This window comes from Diorhabda carinulata, chromosome 11 (assembly GCF_026250575.1).
Source record: "Diorhabda carinulata isolate Delta chromosome 11, icDioCari1.1, whole genome shotgun sequence".
Classification (NCBI taxonomy): Eukaryota; Metazoa; Arthropoda; class Insecta; order Coleoptera; family Chrysomelidae; genus Diorhabda; species Diorhabda carinulata.
Genome location: NC_079470.1, coordinates 2565088 through 2580895, shown reverse-complemented (window position 1 = coordinate 2580895; position 15808 = coordinate 2565088). Strand labels below are relative to the sequence as shown.

The 15808-nt window shown below is 33.4% G+C and overlaps 1 protein-coding gene across 1 annotated transcript in view; it reads left to right on the top strand.

Annotated features, from left to right (window-relative positions):
* LOC130899214 (follistatin-related protein 5-like) overlaps positions 1-15808 on the top strand; it is a 122516-nt gene that overhangs the window by 16337 nt on the left and 90371 nt on the right. The window contains exon 2 of the mRNA XM_057808966.1: positions 8821-8942. Within this exon, the coding sequence (XP_057664949.1) occupies positions 8922-8942 (21 nt within the window). The 5' untranslated portion in view covers positions 8821-8921. The remainder of the gene's footprint in view (positions 1-8820; positions 8943-15808) is intronic.

Below are 15808 nucleotides of genomic sequence, written 5' to 3'. Positions count from 1 at the left end.
GTAGTCAGAGGATTCGCTCAAATTGAGTCGTGTCACAGAAGAAAAGGGAGGGCATATCGTAGATGCTAATCGATAACGGCATATTAAAGATAGAGGTGGATTGATTTAGTTCTTTGAAAACTGATCTTAGCGCCAGGCAGAACTTAGTTTTTTAGATGAAGTGGCAATATGTAACGCCCATTTCAAAGAATTGTCTTCAATAAACCCTAAAAATATTACAGAATCAACGACGTCAATGGTGGTGTTATTTAATAATAAAGGCAGCAACGTATTTTCATGATGAAACTGAAACGTTGACATGCAGAATATTAGAATAATACCATGATTTAAGGGTGATTAAGTCACTAGATATGCGCCTTGAAGCACTCCACATTCTATTGGCTTGTATCAACCCTTATAAGCTACTGAAATATGATTTAAAAAGGATCGTAAGAAGGAGTTATGAAACTCGTTAAGTTGAGAATATTAAAGTTTAATTCCTTGACAATTGCAAGACGAAACAATTCAGAAAATGTCATGTTTCGATAAATGTACACATTTTATAGGAAACCAGCAGCTTTACTTGAGATGAGATAATGTTTGTACTAGTATCGGTTCAAGGAAATCTTAATATCTCCATAATTTTGATAATGATGTAGAACTTAACAAGGTGCCAATGTAGTGCATCCGTACAAACAATTATATAAAAATTTCTTGATAATGGACTGTTGTGTTGTAAACAAATCAAGGTTCAAGTAGACGCGGAGAAAAATGTGCTTTCTGACGAAACTATGTTTATGTTGAATGGTGATTTAAATCGTAAAATTCTTCGATATTAGGTGGATGATAGTCTACACTGAAAAGGGGAAAAAGTGATATATTTGGGTATATAAGAAGTCAAGATATAAAACCAATATATGAAATTCTTGTACAATGAATTACTGTTGCATTTAGCATATCAGACTATAAATGCGAACAGGCACATCAATATCGTGCCGTTCTCCATTTTGTAACTTGTTCAAATCTATCGATATTATGCTTTCAGAGAGACGATTAGATGCATAAGTATTATCGAGATAAAAATTTCATTCTTTTGGACCCTTCCTGTATCGCTACTTCGCGACATGTGAACATATTTAAATCTATAAATCCAGCCATCGCATGAATACTTTTCGGACGGTAAAACCAAACAAGATTACCGACTTTTTCAATCTTCTTAACCGTTTATGAACGGCGACTCGATGGTAAATCATCTTCTCGGCCATATTGGAAACACTTAACAATCATTACTATACACGTTTCCTGTATTTTTACTTCAATTATTTCTAAGGCGACACTGATTTGTCTGAAGATACGGTAGACATTGCATTCCAAAGATTGGGCTTTAAGCTAAACAGCTGACAGGCGCTAGCCTTTGGCGCATGCATTCTTTTTTTGTTGCAGCGCTAGTCTCGTTACTTAATAGCCACATCTCGTAGTCTTTCCATTTCCGTCTCTTAGTTTTGTTCTATTTCATTTTGTTCTTTCCTTCATCACTTACGCAAAGCCAGATTTTTCATTTCTTTCGTTTACTCCTTTCTTTCATATTTATGCAGCAAATTTTTGATTTTTGTTTCCATGTCCACAAAAGGTTCCCTTTTTCCACATTTTTAGAAAATCAACTATCTAATCCAATTATTTTTTAATACAATTCCATTTTTCACTATTTCTATTTGTATATCTCCTTCTTTTACCATTCCTTTTAGCCACAGTATATTTTCTTTCTCTTCCAATTTCAGTGTCATCTTTTTGTCTGCTGGACCAATTTCTTCAGTCATGGATGTAATTGATGATTATACTGAATGAATCTTGATATAAACGAGGATATATTGAAAAATTCTAAGGCTACTATAGAACCAAAGAAAATTTTAATGTCAAAATATTTTATTACCCAACGTATTCTCCTCTTAATTGGATACATTTATTACAGTGAACCTACAACGTCTCTAGACCTTTCAAAAAAAATGTTTCTTCTTGCTCTGCAAACCAGACCTCCACAGCTTTTATTACCTCCTCGTTGGGAGAAAATTTACGACCTTTTTTTCAGTTGAGGAAAGAGATGATAGTCGGACTGAGCCAAATCTGGGGAATAAGGGGGTGTTCTGGTAATTCAAACCCTAAATCACGAATTTTTTGCATGGCAATATGAGATTTGTGTGCAAGGTCGTTGTCCTGCAAAAACAAACCACCTTTGGATAGCTTTCCGCGTTTTTTCTCTTCAATTTTTTCCAGTAGAATGGTCAGTAATATCGAATAGTGATCTCCAGTTATTGTTCTATCCTTATCCAAAAAATCAATCATGATTACTCCATGGCAATCTCAAAAAACTGCAGCGAGAACTTTTCCAACAGATTTTTGAACACGAAACTTCTAAGGTCTTGGATAATCAGAGTGTCTCCATTCCATCGATTGTTGCTTTGTTTCTGGATCATAGAAATGTACCCAAGTCTCAACCATAGTAAAAATTCGGCTTAAGAAGTCTACATCGTTTTAAAATCGAGCACAGATCGAAGGCGATGCTTCTACCCTTGCACGCTTTTGGTCAACATGCAAACATTTGGGGATCCATTTTGCAGCAATTTTTCTCATGTCCAAATTGACGTGAACTATACGATAAACGCGTTCGTATGAAATAATCAGTGCTTCAGATATCCGTTTTAGCCCAATTAGACGGTCTGATAAAATCATGATATTTTCTGGGACTGACAGAGAAACTGGACTTCCCGATCGGTCATCATCTTCAATGGAAAATTTACCTCTTTTGAAGCTTGCAGTCCAATTTTCCACGGTTGCATCACCAAGGGTATTAAGCATATATTTTTTATTACAAAATTTCTTGTAAAAATATTGATTGTTAGAATATTTCTGTGTCTATTTCTACAATATTTCTAATGGAGAATAAACATATTTTTTGAGTTCGATGCTCTACTTCCTAGTCATAAGAAATATACATTGATATACATAGTTACAGAAAGTAATCTCATAAACAAATTATCTTTGAAGTTCAATTGGAATCCCTCGAATCTTTTATTATCTTTTATTACCAAAGTTTTCTTACAAACTATTAATAGACAGTTTATTCTATTAGATATAGATAACAGTCTAAAATCTTCTACATTTATAAGAATCAACAAACTTGTGATATATATATATATATATATATATATATATATATATATATATATATATATATATAGGTACATGAAGTTTTCATAGTAAGAAACATTTCAAAACTTTTCCACTCGACTACGATATAAAATATCATAATTACCAACCAATAAAGCTGATTTCACAAATAAAATAGTGGATTATATGAAAATCTTTCCAACTTCCAATGCACTTTTCTCTTTTTTCCTTCCATTCCGAAAGCACTGCAAAGGAAATCTCAATTCTCAAAGCCGACTGGTTTGTAATAACTACTGGAAATCCTTGTCAATAATTCTAAGCCAAGCAAGGCCACACAAAAGCTAGATTTAACGTAAGCGGGAATCTAATACTTTTTTTTTGTAACCTATCGTATAAATGATAAGGATAAGGTTTTCCGTCCCACATTTAATTCAGTTATTCTGGGATGATTTTGGAAACATTAAGCAGGATAAAGCAAAATATATGGTAAGCCTCACACGATACAGAGAAAGGGATAGGAATAGAAATAGGTCAGTTTATTTTCCATACAAAGAATATATAATATGAATTGGTATAAAAAAACACAGAGAGATTATGTAGACATCAGAAAAACATCCCTAATCTTAAATCCCCTTAAATGGCCTTATCCCCTTATGATGTGGCCAATTGAAAATAATCAATAAAGAGAAAGGACAGAAAATAGAAGTAAAGTATAAGTAAAGTATAAGTGAAGTATTAGTAAAGTATAAGTAAAGTATAAGTATCAGTATAAGTATAGCGAACAGCTATACATTGTTCTTTCTAGTCATGGGTCACGTAGACATACATTTGTATTTTAAATTTTGTATATTAGACTTTCTGTATTCTTTTGCTGCCTAATATAATTGTTCTGGAAGAATCATTATTTGATGTAGTCTAAGGAAAATAAGTTCCTTTCTTTAAACTCTCTGTCGAAATAATCTCTTCGAATTCTTATATCGATGATTTATTTTTATTTTGATTGATTGATTTTGTAGTATTGGAACTTGATAATATCACCATTTTTTCATCCGTTTACGACAGTGATGCCTTTTTTGGTATTGGTAATCCCACTCTTCTTTCTTGTTAGGTTGTTGTCACCGATTTTCATTACTCCTGAAGATAGCATTCCATTACTATGTAGGACCAATTAATGAAAACCACCGTATTAACGGCCTGAGTAGGCATCCCTAGTAAAACCATCATGATGAGTAGGAACTTCAGAGACGGTAAGCCATGCGATCCGGCTAGCGAACGACATCGTCGAGTTTCCGGGCTTGACGATGTGAAATCAGCGACCGGCGACGCAACGATGGATACCTGGCCTTGCGCGGAAAATATGCGACTGGAGAGGAACATCGAAAGAAATACCATCAATATAGCTACATGGAACGTTAGAACACTCTTTCAGTCTGGAAAACTAAGCAACGAAATGAAGAGACTTAATAGAGACTTGCTGGGTATGAGTGAAATAAGGTGGCCAGGTAGTGGCAAATGCGAGAAGGAGGATGCAATAATATTTCATTCGGGCAGCAGAGAGGAAGATGCCAATCACCAACATGGAGTAGCTGTTCTAAAAAAATAATGAAATCAGAAAACACATTAGAAATTTCATACCGTACTCAGAACGATGCATGTTAATCTGAATACATTCGCGTCCTTTGGATGTAAATATCATTCAGGTATCTGCTCCCACAGCTGAAAAAACAAGACGTAACTATTATAATGGCAGACTTCAATGACAAAATAGGAAGAGGCGAAGTAGAAAATGTAGTTGGGAAGTTTGGTTTGAGGGCAAGGAATGAACGGGATGATCGACTAATACAGTTTTGCCAAGAGAAAAATTCAACTGGTTTCAGCTACCACTGAGAAGGTTATACAATTGGGAGGCACCGCACAACAGACCGGAATAAATTGTTAGACACCAGATAGACTTTATAACAATAAACAAGATTCCGTAATGCTATTTCATTATAGTGGAAAAAACATATCCAGGAGTCGATATAAACTCCGATCACGTCCTCGTTGTAAAAAGTAACTAAAGAAAGATTAGATAAGGGTCAGATTAGAAACCCTAAAATGGAAACTAAGTTTATGGAAAACATTAATAATAGTCTGACGATAACATCTACCACCAGTCATATTGGAAAGGACTGATTTATTCACGCGATACTATACGGAATAGCGCGAACGAAGAAAATTCGCAGCTTCGAACAGAAGAAAAAGAATGACTGGATAAGAGAAAAATGTCAAGAGGTAGAAGAGCTGGAATGGAGACATGACAGTCTTAGCATACATAAAAGAGTCAAAGGATTTACCTATACTAACAGCGAAAGCCATGTTGGAGAGCTGGCAGACTAAAACAACAAGATCATTATAGACAAGGAAGATCAGTTAGAGATAATATGGGAAACCTACATCAAAAATTTGTTTACTGATGATCGTCATGCCATGAACACTTGTGATCTGGATGGACCCGAGATAATAAAAAGTGAGGTAAATAAAAGCCCTAGAACAAACAAAGGATGGAAAAGCAACCGGTTGAATTTTTGAAAGTTATCAATGATAACAATCTGAATATCGTGTTAAACCTGTTTAATTAGATTAATACCTGTCAAATTCCATCCAACTGGTTGAAATTTACGTTTATAACACTCCCCAAAAAAGCAAACTCAGAAAAATGCAACGAATATCGCCTGATAAGCTTAATGAGCCACACCCTGAAGGTATTCTTAAGAATTATTCATTCCAGAATAAGAACAAGATTAGAAGAGCGTATAGGTCATACACAGTTTGGATTTACATGCGGTTATAGTACACGAGAGCCCCTCTTTGCGATGAAGGTCTTGATTAAGAGATGCCTAGATCAACAAAAATAGTTTATGCTTGCTTTATCGATTACGAGAAAGAATTTGACACTATCAACCACGACAAACTTATAGAACTATTATATCGTTCAAGACTCGACACCAAGGATATTCAGATTATAAAAAATCTGTATTGCACATATCCAATATGGAGACATGAAAAGTCAGGATATAGTCATTGCTAGGGGAGTTAGGCAGGGTTGCATTTTATCGCCATTGCTGTTCGACTTGTACTCAGAGCAAATATTTATAGAGATATTCATCCAGATTATACTCAATAGAGTAACAACAAGCTGGTCTTGATATCAACAGAAAGAAAACCAAATTTATGATGATGAGTAACAGAAAAATACAAAATGTAGATTTGTTTATCAAAACGGATCCCATTGAGAGAGTACACCGCTTCAAATACTGATTTAGAGATTAAGGTTAGAATTGAAATGGCAAGATCCACATTCATAAAAATGAGAAAGCTCTTGAGCAACATCAACCTAAGCATTGGTACCCAATGGCAAGCCACAAAATATTACGTACTCTCCAAGCTGCTTTACTGTGTGGAAAAGTGGACACTAAAAGTAGCAACATTGTAAAAATTAGAAGTTTTTGAAATGTGGCTGTATATACACATTTCAAGACTACCTTGGACTGATAGAGTAACCAATATGGAGATACTGAGAAGAATGGCTAAAGATTTAGAATTGCTCGTAACTATTTAGAAAAGAAAAGCTCTTTATAGAGCCTAGCTCCATCCAATTAATTATTAACGTTATTTGAGGGTTACTACTGTGAAGACGACTTTTATATCTTTTTCTAATATCTGCACAACTTTCATGTTGGTGATGTGATCCGTCCAGTATATTTTAAAACTACGCCGATTTATCCACATTTCGAAAAATTCTTAAAGTAAAGCTTTTTCTTCTTATAAAAAAACAGAAAATTTGTAGCACCCGACTACTCTTGATTTTAGTTATAATATATTATTTTTGCACAATTCTGATGTATGTATTTATATTTTAGGGTGTCTTGTACACTACGATCCAACGGATCTATCAACCTATTAACCACATTTCAAGTTTAAGATGTGGAATATCTCCAGTTGACAAATATCTTTATGTTCTATCCACCAGGAGTAGTACACTTCGAGAGTGTAAGGATAGAGAATTCATCTCTTATGTAGCAAAATGTACACGTTGCAGCCTCTACTAAATCTAGAATCTTTAGATGTCACTTGAGGCAGTAAAATTATCCTCAGATCTCATTTGGTTATAGAAATCAAATAGAATCTTTGCCAGTCTCAACATATGTAGACTATTAATGATTTTTCCCTATAAACTTCTTCAGTATTTTCTCTAATGTCCTTTAGTAGAAGATTTTAGGTTCTATGAAGAGTTTTTCAGCCTCTACTTTACTATCTACTTTCTTTCCACTTCGCTGTGATTTGGAACCCATTGCAGGGTAACATTCTTCTTCTTATGTAGCTTATCAAATTTGTCTAAAAAATCTCTGATATTATGGCAGATATGGAAAATACTTTTGTTTTGTCAACCCCTTAGATTTTATGTATCTAGAACCATACACTTGTATTCCTATTTTTTTTTAGGTGAATTTCCCTCAGATCTAAACTTTTATCTCATCCTGCGGTTTTGCCCAAATTAATCAATTTCTACGAACATTCTAGGCGTACCCTTCATAAATCCTATAAAAATTCTACGTAAATACTTTTCTGTCACTTTGAGAGATTAATTCTCTTGGTATTCAGACCAGTTCTAGTGCTCCAGACCAGTGCTCCATACATGATGATTGGTCTCACTGTCGCCGTATTCTGTTTTATATTTTTAACTATATTCCCTATATTCTTTTCCTATGAATGAGTTGTGAACGTTGAATCAGTCCATATCATAGACTTTGTTTTGGTACTTTGAGCTAGTTATCTGTTTTCTGCTAACCTGGCTCCCAAACCTTTATATTTTTTTTAAGGGTTTGGGACTGATAACAGTGCCACTAGGTTTCTTAATATACCCAGAAGCACTGCAGCCGAGACTCGGGAAGAAACACTACTAGAAAGAAGCGAAACCTTCAAACGTATAGGTATTACAGCGTAAAGAAGTCGAAATATAAGTAGTAAGAATGACCGGTAGAACTATTAAGGTATAAATTTCCAATTGGAACACGGAGTAAAGGTCCACCACGAAAGAAGTGGATTGACAACATAGATTCAGGATGAAGAAGAAGAAGAAGAATATTTATTTCCTCTTGTATTTATGTTATCATCTCTTGGTTCTATGTAAATAATATAGATAAAATCGTATTTGCTGTAAAATAGCTTCTAGGTTGTCACTGAGAGTTTAGATTTCTTTTCATTTCTACTTCTACCATGATTATCATAATTTTTGGATTCCACTAACTTTCTGATTAACTTCGAAATGTCTCCAAGGTCTACATTTTCTTTCACAACTTTGAATTCCAGACTTCTTATTCCACTACTTTTGAGGTAACTCAATGCATATTATTAAGAGCTCACTTTCTCTTGCTGCTGCTTTTTAAAATAGATAATGCATTGGAAGGATAGAAGACAATATTCAGTTAGATAGATAATGGTTTGTAATATTAGATAAATAAATAAAAATATGTAAATTTGAGGAAAAACTCAGTCTTTAGTTCTTTCTAGTATAAAACTAAATCTCGATGAATTAAATATGGCTATATCTAGAAAATTGACAGTGAAAATAATGTAATGAAACCATTTATAAGAATCCGGGTTTTTATGATCAAATGTTTTTCACTGTTTCAGAGAAAGAGCAACTTTCTAATACCGATGTTAATACTACTACAAAAAGCATTGGGTTGAAGGAAAACGCAATTCCAATTAACCAGAATGAGCAATCAACTCCAATGAACACAACTGCCTTCTCAGTAAGTAGATAATTCTTATTGCATAACAAATATCATCTTCTACATTGAGGGCCTTTATTTACTAGTCCAATGATTTTCTTATTGGACTTCAATAGACACATCTATTGAAGAATGCATTGATTTATAATACAAGCAGATACTTAACGTTGCATCATATGTAAAGAGTGTTTCATGAAGAATTTACACAGTTTCATCATATTCTATGTCAGATAATAATACATTGTATCAACTGTACTAAAAAAAGTTAAGATCAACTCTAAAAAGTTTTAAAATCAAAATTCACGTTGACCGTTTGATGTTTCTTGTTATTTTTATAGCTTTTGTCTTTAATGTCATTATCAACCGTTATTTCTGTGTACCAGAAAAAACATTTCTTTTGTTTGTATCTACATTATGTACTATTGTGTTGGCTTGGGTATTGCTTTTCTTAATTTCGTTCAAATCGCCACACCAGTTTTCGACTAGAGAATATGTTGACATAATTTTTGTTAATGAGCTCTGTAGAGCTAATGGTAAAGCAACTGCTGAAAGTATCACAGGAGATTTAGGTCAGTTTTCAATTATTTGCGAGAAAATGACACTGACATATAAATTGAAGCGCTATAGACGGCATTATTGACACTGTTACTATGAACCCTACGATAAGCACTAAACTAAGTCGATATCTTGATGTTACTCAATCAAAAGTAAAAAGGGTCCTACAAAAAAATCATCTGTAACTGTATATATTTAAATGGTTCAGCGGCTACATCCTGGAGATGTGGATTGTAGATGGTTTAACAAGTATCGATGAACGCTCTACTGGATTCTTTTTACAGGTGAAGCTCAGCTTACAAAACATATGATAAATAATTTCCGTAATTCACGTGAACATAAGAAAATTCACAGGTTATTCTAGAATATCATTCTCAGCCAAGATTTTCGGTTCTTGACAGCATGAACGTTGTTTTCCGATGTATTTTCGGCATGATGAGGCATCCCTCCACTTTTTAGTTATAGAGAAACAACATCCAAATAATGTTTATGGTAACAGGTGGATAATTGATCATGTTGATTACCATATTTGATTGATTGATTGATGTAACTAGTTTACACAGAGAATATTAGTAAGAGACAACAATTAATTATTAACGTTATTTGAGGGTTAATACTGCATAAAGAGAACTTTTTTATATTTTTCTAATGTCTGCACAACTTTTATGTTGGTGATGTGCTCCGTCCAGGATATTCCAAATACGCCGATTTATCTACATTTCGAAAAATTCTTAAAGTAGTCTCAGTTGTGTTTCAAGCCTTTTCTTCTTAGAAAAAAAAACAGAAAATATGTAGCACCTGACTACTCTTAATTTTAGTTATGAAGAAATATCTTTGCTGATATAAAATTTCTTCATGTTTTTAAACATAGCTCGAGCTTATCTATCCGTTATCGTATTTCTGATGGCCCATTGTCAGACAACAATTAATTCATAGAATCGTACAATTTTGTGATACTATTAGAAACGATCTTCCTAGTATTAATTAATTAACAACTCGGCATTCAAAATATATAAAGGCTGCTGGGTTCCACTTCAAGAATCTATTTCAAATTATATTCATTCTGTTAGAATTGTTGTATCTTTTCCACATCTTATTTATACATAATTTTAGTTATTATTTTAAAATTATTGTTTGTTATTAGCTACTGCTTTTTGTTATTTGGTGTTTGTTGTTATTGTAATTTGATACAGTTCATCATTTTACTTGAAATACTAGAAATTTATAACATTTTCATTAAATTGATACCTTATTATAAAATAAGTCATTAAGGTTGTTTCATGATTGATAAAATTTAATCGTTCTTAAAGATTTGATAAAGATGCAAAAGCTTTGTAGTGTATGTTATTTTCATTAGTTATTTATGTAATTTGGAAAGCATTCATTGCGTTTAAATAAATATTATACAGGGTGCAATATTGAGTACCAATCCCTGAATTGATTTCTCCAAAACCAGCTTTGAAGTTTAGCTAATACCTGTCGAAGGCTGAATAGTTTTATATTGCTTCAAGAGAAAATTTGAAAAATCAATTGAGCTACGAAAACAATATAGTTCAGGGCTCCTCAACCTTTGTTTTGTTGAGGTTCCTCAGACTATTAATAATTTTTTCATGCCCCCCCTTCTTTTAGATTCTCAATAAATACAGAAAAACGCACATCATGTACTTAAAAGCCTTTTTATTAGAAAGAAAATTATATGAGTCACTTGAGATTGCATGTTCAGAATCAGTTGGTTAATTTTAGGTTCTGTTTTTGTCAGAACTATCATTAGATCGCTATCGACATCAAGACGATTTCGTTGTTTAATTTTAATTAATACTAGATCAGAAAAGCCTCTCTCACACGAGTAAGTTGAAGAAAAAGGAACTAGTACTCGTAAAGCAAGAGAGGAAAATTTCGAATTAACAGGTAATTAAAAAATTGCTCCAATGTCAAAAGATGAAAGTCATCTTTCATGGACGAATCAGCCTTCATTTCTAGAAATTCTTCCTGAACTTCTACTGTTAACTCATTGACAACAAATGGATTACTTGTCATGTGCTATATTGGTGACTCGGAATCGATGTCTCGTCAATAGTATCGGCGAAATTCGTCTTCCAGCTCTTGCAAATGAGCTTTTATGTCAGCTTTCAAATTTGCATCCAGTGTGTTATTTTTAGTTGCTTCGAACAGCCAAGAAAAAGATATAACATTTTCAGAGGATAATCTTTGATTCCAAAGTTGAAGCTTTGCTATGAACCTCTGAATATAATCGTAATTGTTTATTATATTATAGTTGCTGCCCTAAAGTTTCAAGTTTAGCTCGATCTAGGTACCAAATATGTCAGATAAATAAGCAAACTTCCATTGAAATATGTCATATTTGAACATTGTGAGAAAAAATAATTACCTCTTCTTTCAATTCATAAGGGCGAGCAATCATGTTGCCTTTGGAAAGCCAACGTTCTTCTGTATGGATAAGAAGAACTTTGTGATCAGAATCGAAATCCTCGCAGAGTAATGTACATAAATAACCGACTGTTCAAAGCGCTGATCTTGATGTAGTTGACAATTTTTAGAGCTGAGTCCAAAGTCTGGCGTAATTTCTGTGGCAAAGCTTTGGAAGTCAAAGCTTGCCTATGAATAACACAATGTGTAATAATCATCGAGGGATTTTTTTCCTTGAGTTTTTTAACTAACCCCGAACACCTATCTGTGCAAAGTCGAATGAGCTTATTCCAATCCAAATTATTTTTTCAACGAAATTTTTTTAAATATATCTTCAGATTTAGTACCTGCTATCAAAGATTTGGAGTATAAAATCTCTTCTAATATGATATTTCCGCCGATATAACGAACATACACTATTAATTGTGCGCAATTAACGTTGTCGGTGTATTCATCGCAACTAATGGCAAAAAATGGTGATAATTCTACTTTGTTAATTATTTGTGACTTAATGTCTGCTGCAATGTCATCGATTCTACACTAACTGTGTTATTCGAGAGAGAAATAGATTTCATTTTTTGCTCTTTATCTTCGCCTAAAATTATCTACGTGGCGTTTAGGGTACATGGTTTTATTAATTCTTCACCGATAGTATGTGATTTCTTTTGTTTTACTATCATAAAAGCTATTTCAAATGAAGCTATGTGATGATAACTTCCCGATTTATCCAATCTCATCCGCTTGAGTGATTCTGCTTTAGAAGACAAAAACTCTTTTGCCTTCAAAACCAGGGTAGGATATTGTTGCTTCTATAACAATAAAAACAAATAATAAATGAACAATCAGTCACAAAGGCCGATTCAAGAAAGCGTTCCCGCTCTATCACCAATATCACCTCATCAAATAAAAATGGTGATTGCAGTTAATAAACACAAACATTTTAACACAATAATTTTGCACACTCGAACTGATTTTTTAACAAAAAATGCACAACGGTACGTCAATTTTGTCGCAAGTTTGCGGAAATGTTTCATGTTGTGACTTGTCGAAACTTGTATATGTATAAACTGCGATTGACGACGCCGACGTTTTAAAACAGTGGTTTACAGAATAGCCATGATGTTTAAATTCATTAATTTTATGCGTCTATAATGAAAATCAAACATTACATTGAAATGTTATTTGTTCATTTTTTGAAATGAAAACTTCTTTAGCATCTTTGTGATTTGAAAATCGATGAAAATTATGATGACTTATCATCATGGTACTGATCTGATAATGAAGATGGAAGATGGCCATAGGTACTTCGCAATGAAACGACACAATCATCCTCTTCCCGATACTTTACATTCGTCTCATTATCTATTTTTAAAGGTGTCAGTGGTATAAAAAAAGAAATTATAAACGCTCTTCGCCCCCCTTGACATCTCTCTACGCCCCTCATCGGAGGCGTGCCCCTCTGGTTAAAAACTCCTACTTTTGCCAATAAAAATTTATGAAGACTCTACATATAGTAGAAGAATGTAATATTCCTCATGACTCACCCCGTATTTACAAGTTACGGGCCTGGAATACGAAGCGTCCCAATAAAATAATAGGACTTGGAGGTATTTTTGGAATAAATATTGAAAGCACTCCCATCTCAGGTTTTTATTTATATATATCCAAGCCTTCTGTATCAGACATTTGTATTATTGTACAATTTAATAGTCAGAGCATATTATTATAATTGATTATTTAGTAGCTGGTTTTTATTGATCAATATTGTCATTGTACTTACTCAATTAATATAGAATTTTCACCATTTTTGAACAAAAAAAAAACAAATATCTTGATATGTTATCAGTTATAAAACTACCTCAATACCAAACAATAACAATTGATCATCTAAAAGTTCGTAAAATAATAATAAAAAATGGTTAATCGAAATTGATAATCTCAATATTATCAGACTGACCTAGAATGGCAAATTCTTAGTAATGAGTTTCTTGAAAAAGAGAAAGCTACTTTGATCAAGTTTCAGTTTTCCTAACACAAAGAAACTAGTCATTTCCAGAATGATTGATGATTTTAATTTGACTTAAAAAAGACTAATGAGAAAATTGAGTTCAAGTCAGTACTCACCTCAATTCTACCAAAGACAATAGCGATGGCTCTCGTCTTAATTAATGTTCTGTTTTGTTATTTCCACTATTATCTTCAGTACCCACTCATTCTCGATTCCCTACCTACATAGGCGTAATTTATTAATTTTATTTTTCGATTGCAGCTGCAGTGATTACTACAAGTTCCAAGACTCAAGTATTTTAACGATAGTTGTTTATGATTTAATTGAAACGCGACTGAAATTAGTATAGAAACTGAAGAAGAAGATAAATTACAGCTTGTGTAATTTATTTTTGTCCCTAAGCTTTCAATGCGCATTAGTCACACATTCGTGAACAAAACAAAAAAACAAGACATCTTTTTCCAGGATCATTTTTTGTTCAACATAGCTTCCTTTCAAGTCCATACACTTTTTCCATCGATGCTTTATCCTTTCCAATCAATCCAAGTAATGCTTGTCATCAAAATATGCATTTAAAGTTGGAGACAAGTTACTGGGGGCTTGATCTTGTGTATTCGGTAAACAAGAACTTCCTTTTTTTTTCAAATACTGTATCTTATCAAGCAAATAATTCTCTACTGTTATTATTCCATGTTTTAAAAGATAGTCGATGAACACAATTCCACAAAAAGCTCGCCATCAATATTCCGGCCGATAAAACCGTTCTTGCCTTTTCGGAGTATGTCCTGATTGTTTTTTTGTTTTACGGATGTAGTGATGGATACCCCTAGGGTGTCATCCCTAGCTATGAATCGATGCCAAAAATTTGACTTATTTTGATTAAGCCATGACAACAAGGTCTGGGAATGGTTCGTTTGAATTTTTTTTTTTTGGTCTGTGGTGAGAAAACGCAGCATCTAACTCACGTATAGCTGAGACATGTATCATTCTTCAGGCAATACGTGGTTATAGCGATATAGCGATAGCCTCTCCTATCTCTCTAGCTTCAATACCATTTTGGTGTACTTTAGTTTGTCGAAATTTTGACCGTCTTAAACGCTCATCTTCAGTTAAACTGATATAGCCACTTTTGCATTGAACTTCTCAACATTTTACGGTTTTTTCATGATGACACGAACATCATCAACCACAAAAAATGTGTTGTGAGCAAACTCATACTATGTTTGTCAACGCGCAATGTTTTCTTTATTGATGATGCATCATACCATGATATTGTAGTCTAGCTCACAACAAAGACTGTACTAGGTCTACTATTTCTGGAGACTTATCACTCTATTCGTCAGCTAAACCAGCTCATAGCAGTGACAATATAATGGATTACTTTGCTTTCAAGGGAGCAGCGGACTTGTACGATAATGATCCCAAGGAAAAGGCAAATATTTAACAAATAACCTCTTAACTCGCTAAATAAAAAAGTGTGAAGAGTGTCATTTGAAAGTATAGGATAAATAGTAGGTATTCCATGTATGTTGTTTTGTGTACAAGTTCACAAAAGTGCTTTTACCATAGGCTTAAATTACTGATAGATTTTCTGTCGAAGCTTAACCATTTCCTCTCTAAGCATTTGAAATATCATTACAATAAATACTCTGAATGTTTATGCTATTTTGGAGGTTAACTCTTCAGAAATTTCTGTAAATGCGAAAAATCGAATGTCGAGCTGTCACTAAATACAGGGTTACTCTAAATGATAGACCCATTTTTAAGAATTTGATTTATTAAAATACAAATGCTACATGAATAATTATTTTACCAACGAAAATATTTTTTATGCAAATATATGCAAATATTTTTTAATGTATTACAAGTGTGAAGGTTCCAGAAGCGACCGCTAGAG